The 18351-nt window shown below is 48.6% G+C and overlaps 1 protein-coding gene across 2 annotated transcripts; it reads left to right on the top strand.

The window, feature by feature from the left end:
• Positions 1 to 8313: 8313 nt before the first annotated feature.
• On the top strand, positions 8314 to 16499 carry SPTSSB (serine palmitoyltransferase small subunit B). Of its 2 annotated transcripts, XM_042821186.1 has the most exons (3): positions 8314 to 8435; positions 10049 to 10163; positions 14959 to 16499. In XM_042821186.1, the coding sequence occupies exons 2-3, from the start codon at positions 10129 to 10131 to the stop codon at positions 15230 to 15232; spliced, it is 309 nt and encodes a 102-aa protein (XP_042677120.1). In that variant the 5' UTR covers positions 8314 to 8435; positions 10049 to 10128; the 3' UTR covers positions 15233 to 16499. The 2 variants fall into 2 exon arrangements, with proteins under 2 accessions (XP_042677120.1, XP_042677119.1); XM_042821185.1 differs by lacking the exon at positions 8314 to 8435 and having other exon boundaries at positions 9771 to 10163.
• The last annotated feature ends 1852 nt before the right edge of the window (positions 16500 to 18351 follow it).

The raw sequence follows: 18351 nt of genomic DNA, 5'->3' as shown, positions 1-18351 counted from the left end.
AAAAATAAAAATAAAAATAAAAATAAAAATAAAAATAAAAATAAAAATAAAAAAACCTGCATCACTGTATGGCAGTGGACCCCACCAGCTCCACTCCATGTGTAGTTTGCCATTTCCTGAGCCTGCTGCTTGGCAGCACAGCTACACCTCTATAGAGATTTATTGCAGTTTAAGGCATAATGGCTGGAAAGGTCCAACAGCTCCCATTTCACAAAAATAAGCATGGAGGGAGTTATTTAAGAACTGTAAGAACTTCATGATCCCTATTACATCTTATTGAGTCCATCACTCTGAGTGTTCCTACATGTGTATTTAAGCTATTGATAACATGCACTTATGTGAGAGAGGGGAATCGCAGCCCAGCAGTGCTTGTGGCTCCTCGGGCTGAAGCTCCTTTGCTGGTGCTGCTCTCTGTTGCTCTTTTTGAGACCAGATTGCCCTGCAAAAGGATGTGCTTTACCATAACCAGCTCAGCTGCAGTGGTCCGGCTCCAAACCTGTGCAGGGTCTCCATTGTCACCACTGTACAGATGCTTCCACCTAAGAAATACATCCATTGTGTTCCTTTGGAAACTGGAGCAGGCCAGGGGTAGAAGTGATCAGATTTCCTGGTCCCCTGTTTCACCCCGCTCTGCCTTTGTGCTTCTGCCTGGGGCTGGCACAGAACCCTGCTTCCCTTCATTCTGCTTAAAGAGAAAGGAAGAAAACCACTCTGAATAGCAGTGCCTTTGCTCATAGCAAGTGGTGGGATTGTTTTTCCCTGTCCCTGCAGTGCCAGCTTGCAGGAGAGATGATATCAGTCGGCGGGGCCGTGCTCCCTGGAGGCTGTTCTGCCAGCACAGAAACTTCATTCCTACCCACACTCGTGGATGTCTCTGAATTCCCAGGGTTATGGGCTAAAATGAAGAGCAAAACTCATGTACGTTGTTGTACAGCAGTTAAAGAAGCATGGGAAGGTCTCCATTAACCATTTGCAGCTCATGCACAGCAGCAGATCCTGTTCTGCATCCTTTTTGAAAATTAGATTTATTTTTTCTTTAAGTCTCCCTCTCCATGTTTAGAAAGCATCTATGTCACTCAGGAAATAGACCCCATAGCTCTGCATAGGAGGCCATGTGCTGCCTTTATGCTTCCTCATTGGAACGTCCTGCAGCTGATGCAGCCACTCCACTCCTTATGGTGGATTATACCCCAGCATTGCACGTTCTGAGATGAAACAACACTAAAGGATGTATGTCCTGCATAGAGCACACTGCAAGCTAACAGCATTGCCTGCTGTACAGAGCCTGCTTTGCAGGTGGGCTGGGCTCGATGATCTCTGCAGGTCCATTGCAACCCCTACAATTCTGTGATTACTTATAGCTGATTGTTTTTAAACTGGTATCAAAGCGACCCAAAACATCAGTTCCTCTCAGACTCCGTATTTTCCTGTATCTCATACGGGCTCTGAATGATCCGATAAACATCGCATTGACCCCTACAAACAGCCACGAGCTGTGAGTGACTTCGTTAAGCAAAGCCCGGAGCCGGTGAGGCCGGCGCGACTCGCTCCGCGCATCCCTCAGCACACGGTTTAGCCGTGCAGACACGGCTGGGCCGCTAGAGAGCAACATCGGCCCGTGTTTTCCTGCCTGCCTTAACGCAATTTCTCTCCAGCCGGGAAAATGTTCACCTCCTCCTCTGCGCCGGGTCCCTGCGCGCACCGCACCGCATTGCACCGCGCCGCGCATCCCACCCAGAGCGCATCTAAGCCCCGAAGACCAGGTTGTAACATTCACACCCCAATATTCAAACACGATGCTTTTGGTTTTCGGAGCAAGGAAACTGTGAGCTCACTGCAATGGTGCAGCAGTTCCCAGGTACGAAAAACTACCATCAGTTTGCACAGGTAGATGAATTTCCCCTGTCTGACCGCCGGGGTGGTTTTCCCAATTCCAGCAGGCACCGAAGGCGGATGCCGGCGTCACCAGCAGAGGGCAGATGATTATCTTCCAGCCCTGTTGAGCAAGCCTAAACATCATCAGTGTCCACCCAATTCTTTCAGCAGCCACGGAGGGTCCCTCTGACTCCATACGCCTGCCGCGTTCCTTCTGAAAGGCAGAAATCAGTTAAAATCGGGGGGTTGTGCTTTTTGAAAAGGGAGGTGTGGTATAGAGAAGCTGCCGTGCTGCTGACCTGCAGCTTCTCATGGGACTTACGATATTTAGTATTCTTAGAGCTTAATCTCTTAAAACCTTGTGATTGCAGAAAATGGCAGATTTCATTTAGAAAAGTCAGCTCCAAGCCCTGTGTGTAAAAGGCTCAGGCTCGAGGAGGAAAATGACAATAATCCCAAATGTAATTGCATTTAACCTTTTCCAGTCTTATCATTTGAGAAGAAATGAGTTGTGGCTCGCGATATTTAAGGGGTATCAACCCAGAAACTACAGCCAGTGGAACACAGAGGCAGCAAGCCGTGTTTCTGATCACTTTACACAGGAAACCAGCGATTGGGTGTGAGGCTCGTGTTGTGCCAGGGGAGGGTCAGATTGGATATTCATAGAATCACAGAATGGCTTGGGTTGAAAAGGACCACAGTGCTCATCCAGTTCCAACCCCCTGCTGTGTGCAGGTCACCAACCAGCAGCCCAGGCTGCCCAGAGCCACATCCAGCCTGGCCTTGAATGCCTGCAGGGATGGGGCATCCACAACCTCCTTGGGCAACCTGTTCCAGTGCCTCACCACCCTCTGGATGAAAAACTTCATCTTAACATCCAACCTAAACCTTCCCTGTCTTAGTTTAAAACCATTCCTTTGTCCTGTCACCATCCACCCTTGTAAACAGCTGTTCCCCCTGTTTCTATGCTCCCTATTGGAAGGATATTAGGAAATATTTCTTCTCCAAAGAGCAGTGATGCAGTGGCACAGCTGCCCAGGGAACAGTGGGGTCACCATCCCTGGAGGTGCTCCAGAACCACAGAGATGTGGCACTGAGAGATGCGTGCAGTGGGCATGGTGGGCTGAGCTGGGGTTGCAGTTGGCGACCTTAGAGGTCTTCTCCAACCTTCATGGTTCTGTGATTCTAAGAGGTGGCAAACCCTCTCTGTCCAACACAGCTTATCCAAGTCAAAGTGCTTCAGCAAAACCTCTTGTCCTACCCATGCTATTCAGTCAGGAACAGTGCAATCGTCACCTGTTTGAACACTGGCCTGAAACTACCCAAGTTAATCACCCTCTAACGACACAGCATGCTTGCAGATCTCTGCAACAGCCAGCTTTACCCCACAGAGCCACTCATCCCGCTCCCCATGGCACAATGCCACGTCGGGATATGTTGCAACTCCCCCAGGAAATACAGAACTGGAAATATCTACTTTGCTTTAGCCTGAACTCTCCATTGCCCCGGCAATTTTGTAATAGAGCAAGGTTGCACCACTTGGAGTCACGGGTGTTTAAAAGGAGGGTGCTGCAACCTCATAATCCCCAGAGCAGGCAGAAACCTGGGAATGAAATGGTCTGTGACTTGTGCTGGACCCAGAACTCAGTGGGAGGTGGTGGTATTTGCAATATCAAAGTGCCCCAGGAGAGGGAGAGAATTGTTTTTGTTTTTTTTTTTTCTGACATACAAACTAGACGTGAAGGACTTTGGATCAAAACTAAAGTCAGAGGAAAGATTCCCACTGATGTCTTTGGAACCAGCTCCTCACGCCCAGCAAGGTGAAAATTAACCACCTTAGAAACACAATGGTCTGTTTAAGAGGTGTGAGGCAGCGGGAGCACAGCGACAAGGGCTGCCTCATTTCACACCGCAGCCTGCTCCAAAAGGCTCGTGGGGTTGGCATCTCCCAGAAAGAGCAAGCACTCACTGCTGCCTCTGCAGGGGACTTTCCTGAGTGAAAGCATCCCGTGCCAGGCAGGGTTACACTGCCACCCACCAAACCCCGTCCTTGTCCCACGTAGTTTTCCTCATTTCCCCTGGGGATGCCATGGGAGGAGCCCAAAGCACTCCCCCTCCTCCCCTGCTCCTCACCCTGCAGCAGCAGAGAATCTTCGACGGAATAATGTAGGCAGATGTACAATAGTAATAAATTAATATTATAAATAAATCATAGCACGTACTTGTTGGATCTCCTGAATGGCAGCAGAGGAATTCCTTTCCTTCTTTCCTAGCAGGCTTTGAAAAGGAAAAGAGGGAACAAAACCATGCCTCGATAGGCTGGAAATCAAATGGATTTCCATGGCAGTAGCTGCTGTCTGTGAGGTGACGGAGCCTCTGGGTCCCAAGTGCAGTGAGGAGCTTTCCTATATGCCAGACTTCATGTGAAATATAGCACAGTTCTGTGACCAGAACTGAAAGACAAAGAAGGGTGTTCCCTGTCTGCAGGCATAGCCATGATGGAGTCAGGATGATGGGCCAGAAGGTGGGAAAGAGAAGGGTAACACAAAAGGTTTCAGAGATTTCCCACAGGAAACTGGTACCAAAATGAGCATGATTACTCACACAGCTGGCTGAGCTCCTGTGGCATTGGGAAAGAGCACGAGGAGATGAAGCAGATAGTGGGTAGGACGGCATTGTGTTCTGACAGAAGTGAAAGCCTTCTCCAGCAGTTGGGTGCTACCCAGAGCTGCACACTCAGCTGGCAATCCACGCAGCCAAACACAGCCTTCCTCTCCAGAGAGATGCATTATGCTCCCAAAGAAAAGTTTTCCTTTCCAGGTCTTACCAATGAGCCGATTATTTAGGAAGATGTCAACTAGGGATGCCAATGCAAACAATGGCTTTTCCATTAACGCCTCCGGAAAGAGGCATTTCTAATCCACAAGGACAAATACCCACAGCTGATGCCTGAGTGAGGGTTGGGCATGGGCATGCTCGGATCTTCTGTAGGTCATTTACAAGATTAAGGCTCTAACAAAAGATCACAAACTCGCTTACACAGACCATTACACTGGCTGTAACAATTTAGTATTGTCAAAGGCATTCATCAGGAGCTCGTCCTGATATGATCTGAATCATTACAGATTCTGCCCAGCCCTGGTACTCAGTGTTGATTAATCCAACCTTTTAATTATGCCTGCTAACAGGCTTTGGTATGTCACTTAGCCCTTCTGCTCCAGCCACGGCACAGGCAGGACTGCCCAGCTGGAATCTGCCCCTTGATGCTGATGTTCATAAGGACAACGAAGGGATGCTGCATATAAGCAGTTTCCCATGTAACATCATTTCTGACTTTCTGTGCTGGGGCACTGGCACAGGGACTGGACAGGAGCTGAGGTCTTCTCCTTGGGGATCTCCAGGAGCCACCCAGGCCTGGGCTGGGATCAGCCCTGTTGGAGCAGAGCTGGGCTGGAGAGACCCAGGGGTGCCTCAGCCCCCTGTGACTCTGATGCTGTGCTTCTGTCGCACCAGACCACACATCCCACCTTGTACAAAACTCCAAGGATCTGCACCATGGGGCAGGATCAGACCCAGCCCTGCAGTAACCTCCCCACCAGTGCCCAGACAGGTGTTCAGCTAAACCCAGAGCAGAGATAACCACCCACAGCCCTTACACCTATCCCATGGGGGTGATTGCTTTATCTGAGCTGCCCCATAATTAGATAAAATGTTCTTCTCTAATCTGTGGGGCTGACTTTGAGCACAGTTTTGTCAGGACGTTTGCCTGCAGGATTTTTGCTTCTGTGCTTCAAGTCAAACTACTCTTATCTCGAATGAAACTGCATGGCCTTGCCTCTGGATTAGCAAAAGTCACCACCTGCACAACACTCAGTGGAGCTAATAAAATCATCACCGTGGCACTCCGATACACTTGGTAAATATTTGCCATCCAAAGTTTGCAAATACCAAAGGCACACACAGATTATGGCACTAATTCAGACAGCTAAAAAACGGAGGGCTTTATTTTTAGAACATTCATCCTTTTGTGCCCTCAGAGTTGCCTTAATCGTTAAAAAGCAGCCTCAACAGCCTGGGGGCTTAAATCAGGGGTGGATGAAGCCAGGCAGACATGGGTGAAACGATGTGCAGAAAACAAGGCATACAGACAGTGCCTAAATCCACGCTGACTTTGGCAGGAGCCACTGCGGGAGGGAGCAGCAGCAAATGGGATCAGCACATCAGGCCAGCAAAGCCTGATGTGCAATGCACCCCAGCCCTGTGGTGAGCACTGCAGACTCAGGACACATTCAGAGCACCATTTTGGCTTTATAAATGCTCCGCTGGCCTTTGTGGCAGGTGTGCAGTGCTACTGATGTCTCAAAGGAGTAATCTGCAGGATGTTTCCTGCAGGAGCGAAAGCCAACACTTAAATGCTTGGCAATAATTAACACAAATCCCTGGTGGTGAAACAAGGAAGGTAGGAGATCTTCCAGAGCGCTAGACAAGGAAACAGACTTCTTTTTATGTACTTCATAAATTCATGACTTTGCTATGACTTTTGCCATGCCAAGAGCGTGACGCATTCTGACGCTTTGGGTTCAATGAAGTTCAGAACGCGGTGACAGTGACCCAAGGAAGGTGGCAGCTAGGTCTGCTTCTGCAAGTATTTCTGAGGGAGAGATGTGGGATACCCACTCACAAAATACATGTACTGAGCTCCATCCACCCAGGCACCAGGCTTCTCCCCAGGCTGAGCTGCCTGCACACACTCCACACTGTGGTTCCCTGTCACCAGTGAAGCATCTCTGCTCCGCTCTGCACTCGAAAGGAGTGCATCTATTTGTTAGTTTAAAACAAAGCCTCTGTGTAAGTATTTTTAGGATCAAAGACTAAGCCAGCATCGCCTCTGCAGTCAACATCCATAAAAATAGCAGCAGGAGAAAGAGGCACTGTTCTTACTGCGTGAGCTGAGAAGGGGAGCGTCGCATCCTGATTGCCCCTTTGCTGCCAGCGCTACTACGTGCAAGCACCTCTTAAAGATACTACACCAGGAAAGAGCCTTTTTAAAGCATCATTAAAATGTGCTCAGATGCAAAAGGACAGCTCCCATGACTGTTGTGACATTTGGCCTTTGAAACAGTTTGTGTTCCTTTATGGCCTTCAGCAGACTCTGGTCTGTGCAGGAGCAGCGCCAGGCGGCCCCGCGGTACTTGCAGGTCAGCCTATGCTCTGCGGTCCCATTGGCAGCCAGTTGGTGTCACCTTGTAATGCAGCCCATGTTGTTGGATTTTTCAGCTCCCCCAGCCCAGCTCATCCCTCTGCCCGGCTGTGGGAGCTGCCTGACACCGGATAGGGACAGGCCACTGGCAAGGATCTAGCATAGAGGCAGCCCCGGTCCCAGCAGCATCTGGGACAAATTCTCAGCACCTCCTTGGGAGCTGAAGGGAAGGGGTTTTGCCCTCAAAATGGAATGCAAGCCTCGTGGCAGTGGAGGAGGCCAGGAACTACACGGGGCTGCCCCATCTCAGCCACTTCAAAGCAAAACCCGTAACCTTAAAGGAAAGGATATGTTCTTAATGCCATTCTTTTATCACACAGTGACAACTTAGAGGGTGGGATCAGCCCTGTGAGATGAGAACTGCCACTACTTGGCTCAGTGAATGAGGTTGCACCTGGTGTCCCGTGCCAAGGGGAGCAGTCAAGATGCAATCTGCTACTTCATTCCTCACTTGTACTTCGAATTCAACTTCAGTAGCTCTTTGGTAGCAAGCAGGACACTCAGATACACTTTTTGATACTGAGGGTTGAATAAACTCAGGAAACCTGGGACGCCTGTGTTGCAGCATTGTGCAGTTCCCAGAATTTCAAAGTCTTGTGCACACTTGCTCACTCATCTCTTCTTTTCTGGAAACACCTCCTCTGATACACCAGCATAATTTCCCTCTGCGTGCCCAGCACGCAGGTTCCTTGCAGCCACACGAAGCACAGTATAGCGCTCCGCTCTCAGCCCCTTCCAGCCGCAGCGCGAGCTGCGTTAGCAGCCTACGAACCGCAGCAGCGAGAAACAGCAGAGGAAGGCTCCAGGTGCTCAGAGAAACCCAGAGGAAGGCTCTCGCAGCCAGAGCGCGTTACGCAGCTTCCCCGAGCAGATGCCACCCGCAGCCGCCCGGGAACCTCAGAGCTCCTGCGGCAGCGGGCGGAGCGGGGCGGAGAGGCGCGGAACGGGGCGGGCGGCCGCGGAGGTATTTCAACGCGGCACGGAGAGGAGCGGGGCGGAGCGGCGCGGGGCGCAGGTGAGGGCGGTGCGGGGCTCCGTTGCCAGCGGGCGGTGCGGGAAGAGCGGGGCCGGCGCGCGGCGCTTCTCGCTGCCGGTCGCGGGTGACCTTGGAAGAGCGGAGCAGCGCTGATGGTTGTACCGGCGCTGCGCCGGGCAGAGCGGGGCCGGGCCAGGCCTCGGGAGGCTGCGGTGGGAGTGAGAGCGCAGGGAGCCGGTGCGGGAGGTGTTGCGCAAGGACGGGTTGCTGGATGCGAGGTCGCTCTGTACTTGTTGCTGTAGAGCTGCAGTGAGGGGGATGCAGGTGCCGCTGCGGCTGTCAGGAGGATGGGTTGCCTTTGCAGGGGTTGGCTGAAAATAAGTCCGAGTGCTCTGAAAGGATGAAATAGGTGGAAGGGGGGGGGGGGAGGTGAAGGTGCTGCTCAGACTGATGCGGTTTTTCTGCCTGCTGTGTGCTCTTTTTTTTCCCTGGAGCTGCGTGTCCCTTCCACTTCCCTTCCACTGGGAAAAGATGCAGGAGTGCCTCCCTGCTGTACGACATGGGGTGGGACGGGGAGAATGTGCTTAATCTGCATGCCTGGTGCTGTGTATTCACAAACGCTTGAGGACGTTTGTTTTGCACATCAGTATTACAAGCACGGCGCAAATAGCTGCCACGAGAGCAATTCAGGCAGCCCTTGGAGCGCATCCTGGATGCTGCGGTTTTGGCAGGGAAATGCAGGGCAGCTCTGTGCAGCGTGCGGGTGTTGTTTCTCAGGATGGGCAACGGGGTGAAAGAGTGCCCAAAAGGTGCTGTTGTCACTCAGTGCCACGGGAGTGGCTGGGATGCACGACCCAGTGAAGCATGGCACCAAGGCTCAAGCCGTACTGAAGTGCAGCTTCTGCTGCTTTAGAGGGATGTCAGCACAGCAGTGCAGTGCAGCAGTGAAGAGCTGCGTCCTGTCCCACTGCCAGGAGAGCAGGGACACTTCTCATCTCCTCCCCTCCAAAACTCAGTGGTGGTTTTGCTATCCCCCGCACATAAGGGGTGTCCTCTATCAATAGTTCAGAACAGTTCGCTGGTAGGGATGAAGTGTCTTGCCAAGGAGGTTGCTCCTTATCACATCTGTGGGGTTAAATAGGTTTCTGAAAAATGCAAATCCCCCTTTTTATTTCATATCTGTTGCAAGCATCTCACTTTGTGTCTCTTTTCACCTCATGGACTGATAACCAGCGTGGTGCCACACAGCTGCCTCTCATCATTGCCCAAGGGAAATGCACAGGGGAAATGCATGAGTTGGGACCTGCTTGCACCAGTACCTGTCAGCACTGCACAGGATTCACCTTCTCGTGTTACACACAGTACAAAAGCAGCTATTGTTTTCAGCTCCTGCTGGAAGGACTCAGTCTGGATGCCCCATCCCTGGAGGAATTCAAGGCCAGGCTGGATGTGGCTCTGGGCAGCCTGGTCTGCTGGTTGGTGACCCTGCACATAGCAGGGGGGTTGAAACTCAATGATCATTGTGGTCCTTTTCAACCCAGGCCATTCTAGGATTCTATGAAAATACATTTGGAAGTAAAGCTTTCTGAAACCCATCCTTGGATATTTTGTGGGGCGAGCAATGGGTCACGCTGCCTTCAGAGCATCTTAAGGTCCCTTGAAGGATCTGGCTGAAAGCTTTGAGGTCTTAGGGAGCTTAGGTTAGCCCCCATGAGCAAGGTCATGAGACGTGTAAGATATCCCACAGAAGAGTTCTGCAGAAATTCTAAATGTTTTAAGTCTTTGCAGTGCAATCCTGGTGCTGGTCTCTAGTTGCAAATCTGAGGTCATGTTGGGAATCAGCTTTCTTCAAAACCATGTTAATGTGTCCACTGATGATACAAGGAAAGCCAGCCCTGATATCTCACCATGCCAATTCATGTTTCCTTCCCCAGCAGCGCTCACCAGCAGAGCTCAGCTCAGCTCCAGCACAGAGTCCTAACGTGGGAAGAGGAGCAGAGCCCGGAGCACGCTTAGCATGGAGAAAGCTGGAAAGGAAGGAGCTTGTCAGCCGTAAGTACAAGATAGCTGGGTAGGACAGCATCTGAAGAAAGTTCTTTGAAAAGTTATTTTGGCATGAAGACTGGCACAGGAAGAAAACAGGACAAAGGTCCTCCAACCTTATCTTTGTTGCAGAGGGGGGTCTCTGACCAAATCCCATTGTTCCAAGTACAGATGTGTCCAGGCAGCTCAATGACAGCTCCAAACTGGTGCCTATGGCAACAGTACTGACAAAAGCATGTGCACATGGGGCCAGGTTTGTGTTCAGAGCTGCATAGGAGGAAGCTGAGCTTAGGTTTTGTGCAGGTGTGGCTCAGCCATTCCTGTAGTGCCAATCGATTACTGCTTCACTGCCTTACTGGAAGCTACCCATGGCAAGTGGATGGCTGCCTGTCAGCAGTGAAAGGAGTTTGTTAGACTCCTGAGTCTTGTATGTATTGTTGGCACAGGATGCCCAGGGAGGTGTCCAAGAACCATGGAGATGTGGCACTGAAGCACGCCGCCAGTGGGCATGGTGAGGATGCACCTGGGGATCTTGGAGGTCTTTTCCAACCTTCATGATTCTATTATTCCATGTAATTTAATATTTTTTTTTTTCTTTCAAATGAAGCAAATGGCAACTGCGCTGCCACAGATGTCAGCAGAGAGGGGGGTTTGTGCTGACAGGTTGGGAAGCTGACGGGGAGCCCAGGGTAAAGCAGAAATGTGGCTGAAAATGCCATTGCCGTTACTTCTGCTCCTGAAGTATTTTTCCATTCCTGGAAGTCTGGTGTTTTTCCAACCCCTGGCTGCCGTCAGAGCATGTTGACCAGCGCTCACAATGGCTGAGTCATGGCTGGTAGTAAAACATCACCGAGGCTGAACTTCATTCAGGTGTTGGGTGCATGAATGGAGATAAGTAAGTGTGTGCACATGGAGCTCACTGGCACGCTCTCTGCTCCCTGGAGGATGAATGCTGAGGAACAGAAACCATAAATAGTAATAAACACACAGTGCTGCTGTGCGTTTTTGCTCCAGAATTACAGGAGAGGGGATCTTTATTAAAATCCTTATGCAAAGATGCTTGTAATGGTGCCTAATAGCCCATAATGTCGACGGGTCATTGCTATTCCTTTCATTGATGCTCTTTATCTGGCATTACCTCCCTGTGAAGAACAAGCTTTGGGGTGCACTTAAAATCTAAGTACTGCAGGGCTGTGCTCGGCAGGAGGTGGCAGGCAGCTTGCTGGGCTGAGCTGACACTGTGGCCAGGGGCTGTGCCGCATGCAGGGATTTGGAGCAGCACAGCTGCAATAGAGCACAGACCGTGTCCCCAGGCAGTGCTGGCGCTTCGATTTTCCACACCATTTTAACTACTGCCTCATCTAAATTTCATCCCCATTTCTTCCCGATTCCTTGTCCACAGGACCTGCATTTCATTCATTATGCACCGTTTGGTGCTCACTGAATAAAACATATTAAAGCAAGTGCACGACGGACTGGGAATGCGAATCCCTTTCTCGTTCCATTTGCATTTCTCAGAGATGTCAGCCTACATAAAATCAATGGGGTCACCCCAGAGTTATGTCAGCACTAAGAGGGACAAGACTGGTGCCTTGGAGAAGTCAGGACAGGCTATCTGAGTAACAGCAGACAAAAAACCTCTATCACAGTCAGATTACAGAGGAGAACAGTTAAAGCCCATCTACAAATTCTTTATCCATATTTTTCAATATCCAATGGACGTGGCCACCCATACTTCTAGTAGCTGAAATGACTTGCACAGCTCCCCTGCAGGAATGTTTCCTTCCAGAGGAAATTCCCAGTGTGTGCATTTGGGCATATGTCCCTCAGCCCCCAGAGCTACAGACCAAGTCCCCAAAACTCTGTCACACAAAGCAGAAAAGCTATAGCAAAGTACTTCACACTGGCATCTCTAAATCATACCACCCAGCACTGCCGTAGCACTGCGAATCAAGATTATTAGTACCATTATTAGTACCATTTTTTATGTTAAGCGTGCCCTTAAATGAAACCTGGCATACTTTTTTGGGTGATGATTTATCTTTTCAGCTGCCCTAATCAGAGACGTGTGTCAGCAAGCAAGAAAATCAGGTTGCCACTTAGAGCAATAAAAGCTGCTTTACAGGTTTCTCTTCTTGCCTTTTTCCTTGGAGGTGAAATTGCTGAAAATAACTGGATCGTTGCTTAATGGTTTTATAAGCTGAATTCTATTCATTTTACTCATAGCTGGTGGTAACAGTCCCATGCCTTCTAAACAGGAAGGCATTTCCACAGCGCAGCTGAATACTTGGATTGAAATCTGTAGACAACTGAGTGCTAAGCTGAAGTTCCCTGACAGCACTTTATCTCCTCCTGCACTCAGTATTGTACACTGAGGAATGTTTAGCAGAGGACCCTTTCAACATGGAGCTCCTGCTGACTGCAGCTTTAATGTCATAGAGCCCTATAATGCTTAACAGCACAAGCAGAAGCTTCTTTAGGACAAGTCCTGTTTAAAATGCTTCTGATAGCACTGCAGCTAACTGGTCTGGGTGGAAGGCAAGAGGCGTTGAGCTTTGGGGTCTGGCTCGTGCCTCAGCTGATGCAGAGGGGATACCTTCAAGAAAGGTATCTGTGCCACAGTAACACAGTGGGTTCTGGTATCTCGCTATCTGAGCAGCTGGTTTAAGAGAGCTTCTTCCTTCTCATCTATATTTTCCTTTTATAAATTATGCATCTAGAGCTGCATTATTCCAAGCCACCCCCCATGCTCCTGCTAACAGAGGAAGTCTGGGTGGTTAGGTGCAGCAAAAGTGTTCGTGGCGAGGACACAGACTGTAATTTGAACATCTTTTACTTATCTCAACCTCCATCATTCTTTTGGAGGTTACACAGCCTGCACACAGACAGCTCGTGCTGGAGGAGCAGGGCAGCAGGAGTCCTGTTGCAGCACGTGTTGCTTGGATCAGTGACCGAGATGAAATAAAGTCCTCAGGCTAGAGAAATTTAGCAAAATTGTATTGCTGTCTCTGGTATGAGTCAAGAGGTCTGCTGCTGATTTACTTCATACTGCATTCATGTATCCCTCCAAAACAGTGCCATCTCCTCAGTGACAGTGCTCAGCCTGCAGCCTGGTCCAGTATCAGTGCAATCAGCCTGGGGAGATGTTTTGTTATTTTGGCTCTTCCTTCTCGAAGTGAAGGGGGTCAGCTCTGCATGATGTCCGTGTGTGCATGTGCTGCTGTGGGCAGAAGGCTGTATCAGCCCACGACTCCTCCCCAAAACCCACAGCCCCAACAATAGCCTGGCGAGGTCAAGCAGCACAGCAGAGCCCTGCAGCTCTCCCCTGGTCAGGCTTAGCAAGTGTTTACTCAGAGATATATGAGTTTAACTAGCACAGCTATAACCCCAGTGTAAATAGCGTAATCCTAGATAGCAGAAGAGGGCCCTTATCATCCTACCTTCAATCCTATAGGCAAGGGCTTAACCTCTTCATTGAAAAATGCTGCTCTTTCTGCAGAAGGTATAAATAGAGACACTCTTGGCTCCCAGTGAGTCACAGTTTGCCAGCTGTGTCATTTTTATTACAAGCTTTGCAATATTTACAGGGCTCTAAGGCCTCTCCTGAGTCTGGCCTTGCAATAATTTATCCGAATGGAATCATCTTCCATTCATACCAGGGCAGAAGCCCACGGCAGACCTTTCTCCCCAGCCTGTACCCTAGCCACTGATGGAGGTTTAAAATAGAAGGGCTGTGCCAAAGCACGGATGGAGGGAGCTGGTAGGCTTCCTGGAGAGGCAGCTGTTGCTCAAAACCTTTGCACATCAGTACTAAACTAACGTGTCCGAGCATCTCTGTGCCTGGTGCTTTAGACAACAGATTGCAGACCTAAGTGATGCACTGGAAGCAGGACTGAAGTCTGTTGCTTCCTTTTGCCATGAGCTAACCTGTTTAATATGCATGTCCTTAAACTCAGCCCTGCAAAAAGCCTCATAAAGGAGTTCAGCCTTGTAGAGTTGCTCAGTGTTCTGTCCGTTTTCTCTAACTATGGTTTCAGCCTGAAATTAAGGATTATTCAAAATACTGCAAAAGAACTTGTAACTAAAAAAAAGAGTGGAAAGCAAAGCTCATTTCCTAGTTAATACTCGCTCAGCCATTCTCCTTTGTGTGGAGATGGGAACAGTGAATGCATAATGCTATTACCTGAGAGGAAATTCCTTCCTAGACTTGTAAATTCCACTAAATACTCTTTTAATCTGTAATGCACCTGAATGAGCTGGAAAAAAAGATGTAATTTGAGATGACTTTTCTCTCCTCTTTATTGCTTGTCTTTGCTTTATTCCCAACAGTTGCAGAGTAATAACAAATGATTATTAGAAGAAAGCAGTCTTTACAGAGCAGCCCTTTTAATTTCATCTTTGCTGCAAGGACTGAGAGCCTGCTGTCAGCACGTATGGAAGCTGGCCCAAAGCCTTCCCTTTTAAATGCCTCCTGACTTCCACCTGAACCCTGAGCCTTTGCAAGCTAATGCAGTTCTAATTCTTACTGTGCAATGAATAGCCAAACTCATAACCACCATGCAGGAATTGAGTGCCCAACTGATACAACTTGAGTAACTGCAGGCAGCAATTCCCAGAGCTTCAGGCTGCCTGCCTCCACCCCAGGACAGTTGAGGCAGGTGTTGGTACCGATGCACTGCATTTAACTTTAATTTGTGTAACAATTACAGGCGGAATTGGACTTGCAATGATGGTCACCCCATCGGTTTTATCTCCGGGTCCTTTGTTCCACTGCAGCCACAATCTGAGCTTCTTATCGTTACAGGTCACCGTCTCAGAACCACTGGAGCCTGGCGATGGATATTAAGCGTGTGAAGGACTATATCTACTGGCTGTACTACCAGTACCTGCTGATCACCTGCAGCTACGTGCTGGAGCCGTGGGAGCAGTCCATGTTCCACACCATCACGGTGACTGTTTTTGCAATGGTGGTGTACACGGCGTATGTCTTCGTCCCCATCCACGTCCGTTTGGCTTTTGAGTTCTTCTCCCAGATATTTGGGGTCCAGCCCGACAGCACGGTGTCCGTGGTGAACTGAACTTGGCTGAGCAGTGGCCAGCAGCTCTCGCAACGTCTGAAATGCAACGTCTTCTACAACCTTGTGTATTTATTCTGAAGAAGTTTGGCAGTTACGAAAACACCATTTTCTCTTACAAAATACGGCTCGCTTAATCACCATAGCTGACAACCAGAATAATGCACTGCCCACTGGCTGCACGGTGCTGGTTAAATCAAACCAGGCCAGCTTTTGTTGTGCGATAATGAAACACATCCTCTGGAATGCAACACTTCCTCGTATTCCACTGCGTCACTCTAAGAAAAATAGTCATGTACCACGAGTCCCCTGCATTCAAGAGCATCTTCTAGTCTCTAGCACCTCCAGGACTTAACTTCTTTGGCTTAACAGAAGGCAGGCAGTTCAGAATTACGTGGTTTTTACACTTCCTGCACCCTGATTTTGCCATATTGGCATATGGGAGCAGCAGAGGCTGCTGAGGATGGCTGTGAGGAATGGCATTATGGAAAGACGTTCAGTCAACAGAGTACTGTGGCAAAATACACTGTGCTTCCATTGACCCAAGTGAGTGAATGTAAGGAGATGAGTGAAACGCAGCACGATTTGAGAGCTACTGTCTGGTTATTGGCTACTGGATTTTAATGTATAAGAAATTAGAAGAGAAAGTGATATGACTATGAACTTGAATCCAGCTGTCTGCATGTGAGCTGCCGCATCTGGTTTTAGGTAGTCTAAATAAGATAGTGACAAATCAGCCTGTAGGTGATCTTGCAGTTTGCTGGAAATGATGCCAAGAAACAGAACGGGTTCTTGGTGCAGCTCTGCCACCCCTGAGAAAGGCTGAGCCGTCCCTTATTTCTGCTCCCGTTCACTGAGGCAAACGAAGCGCGGCACCAGGGGAAAATGATCCAGTAAGTAGAGTGGAAGTAATATTTTTAAAACTGCAGGGATGATGCCTGAGTGCTTCAAGAGATCTCCTTTATAAAGAAGAAATGAGATTTGTTTTAATTGCCTGCGAGACATCTCTCAAACAGTGGAAGGTTTGTTGGTTTGTCACTCTCCGTTTGAAGCAAGTATCAATGCCAAATGATAAGTTATACAGTGCATGTATCAGCTGATGCTACTGTTATTAAAATGAGAAGCGTGAAATGTAAATAGCAGCGCTTCAAAGAATGATGCCTTCCTATGTTTGTTTGGAAACTAAGACATGTTTTGAAGGTTGAACAGATCTGAACATGTGTATGCAGTTTTTCAGAAAACAATAAAAATTTACTCTTTGGAAACAGTATTTCAGTGCTGTGGGCTCTTGCCGTGAGTTCTCCTTGCTCATGGGTACACTCACGTTGCCAATACAAGCAGATCACTAACGTGGATGAATTCCCTTGGGGCAACCACTGCCTTGCTTCAAATTAAGGCAAAGAGTGGCTGTAGGTGCTGGTGGCACAGCAACTGAAGGCTTTAGGCTTAAGTGAGAGCTGAAGGCTGGCTGTCCTTTTGTTAGCCAGCAACGGTTATGTACCAAGCTGCAATCACACTTAACGGCACTGGAGGAGGTGGAAAGTATCAAGTACCCATGAAAAAGTCTATGAAAGCAGACTATGAAATAGAATAAAAGTAATAACCTGAACATCGAGGCAAAGAATGATTGGCCTAGCTAATTGGTGCTTGAACTGAAAATAGCTCCCAGTACCCTATCCTCCAAAGATTCTACTTTTTAATTAGATAATGCGATGAAGCAAACGCCGTGACATCTCCCCATCAAACCCGTTTCCAATCACATCTCATTCTCTGATTTCTCAGAAAGGTTATTTGTTCCCACTGGCATCAAACACAACCTGCCTGCTCCAGCAGCACAAGGAAAAAAAGCTTTCTTGTAGGCATGCAAAGGCCTCATATCTCCAGCAGCACACGCCCCAATGTAGTGCTGCAATTTAAACATTTAACTTAAAGCAAACAGAACAAGCAAACAGGCAAAAGGGAAATTCCACTCATTTCTCATGGTGGGAGACCTATAAGGCACTTCTCTTCCCTCTTAATCCTGTTAGTTACCTGCATTCAGCAGGAGGTGCTTGGGAGATGGCCCTTGAAGCCTCACTTAACCAAAGCCACTTTTTTTTCATGTATGTTATCAACTCGTTTACTAAATTTCAGTGGAGTTTTTGGGCAGGGGGAATAGAGAAAGTAGAGACACTGCTGAAAATCCCCAAATCTTTTCACTCTGTAGCTACTTATTACTCCAAATGAGCAGGTTCCAGGGGGGCATTCTCACAGCATTTGGGCACGTGGCAGTAAACAAAACTTTTTCTTTTTTTTTCTTTTTTTTCTTTTTTTTGCCAAATATAAGAGAGAGGAGGCAGGAGAGCAATGTCCACAGCTTGAGACCATACCAGAGCTTAGGAAACACTGCCCCAGTTTTGAAATCCTTTTCCCCATAGGTGGTACCATTCATAACTTTAGAAGGCATTTTATCATCAGACTGCATCTGAACATCATGCAGAAGCACTCTGTGCTATAACAGCACCCAGCCAGAGGACCAGGCACAACTCCATTGGGAAAAGTGCAGTGACAGGCTCTATATAAAACACCTTGGCGAGGCTCTTTTCTCCTGCTTCGTTATTTCTCCATTTTCCCCGTAGCTAATTGTTCCATTATTGCCCTATGCTAGTTGCAGGTCAAACTGACCACAGCAGCTGGAAGCCTTTACACCAAAAAAGGCAAAACATTAAGAGTAGACAGAACCAATTAAACAAACAAAGGCTGAAACAAAAACCCATTTCAGCTGCATTCACCCTGAAAGTACAAATGCATCATTAAATTAAGCACCGGGACATTTTGGGGCTCAGCGGTCAAGCACTATACCTCCCTTGTTTAAAATTCATTTTCTTAATTTCATTTCATCAAAGCATGCATTTATCCTGCCTAAAGGTTTCCTGGGCAATTTCATGGCTCACCTCCCAAATCCATTGCAGAGGGTGACCAATGTGCACGTGTCCAGATAAGGAACCTCCAAAAGCATTCCCAACGACCTCCCAGGCAGCCTTTGCTGAAGGCTGCTAAAGAAAGTCTCCCTGGACTGTCCTTAGCTGGGATCTCATGAGATCTCTAATGAGATCTCATTACCTGCACAGGTCCAGCAGGGT

Source organism: Centrocercus urophasianus, unplaced genomic scaffold, assembly GCF_019232065.1.
Source record: "Centrocercus urophasianus isolate 14NV4802_14NV808 unplaced genomic scaffold, USGS_Curo_1.0 seq_19, whole genome shotgun sequence".
Taxonomy (NCBI): domain Eukaryota; kingdom Metazoa; phylum Chordata; class Aves; order Galliformes; family Phasianidae; genus Centrocercus; species Centrocercus urophasianus.
This window is presented reverse-complemented; position numbering and strand designations above follow the sequence as displayed.

Coding starts and splice junctions, on each gene's coding strand:
- SPTSSB (XM_042821186.1), top strand. CDS start 10,129: ATGGAGAAAGCTGGAAAGGAAGGAGCTTGTCAGCC. Junction 10,164..14,958: donor AAGGAAGGAGCTTGTCAGCC/GTAAGTACAAGA, acceptor TTATCGTTACAG/GTCACCGTCTCAGAACCACT.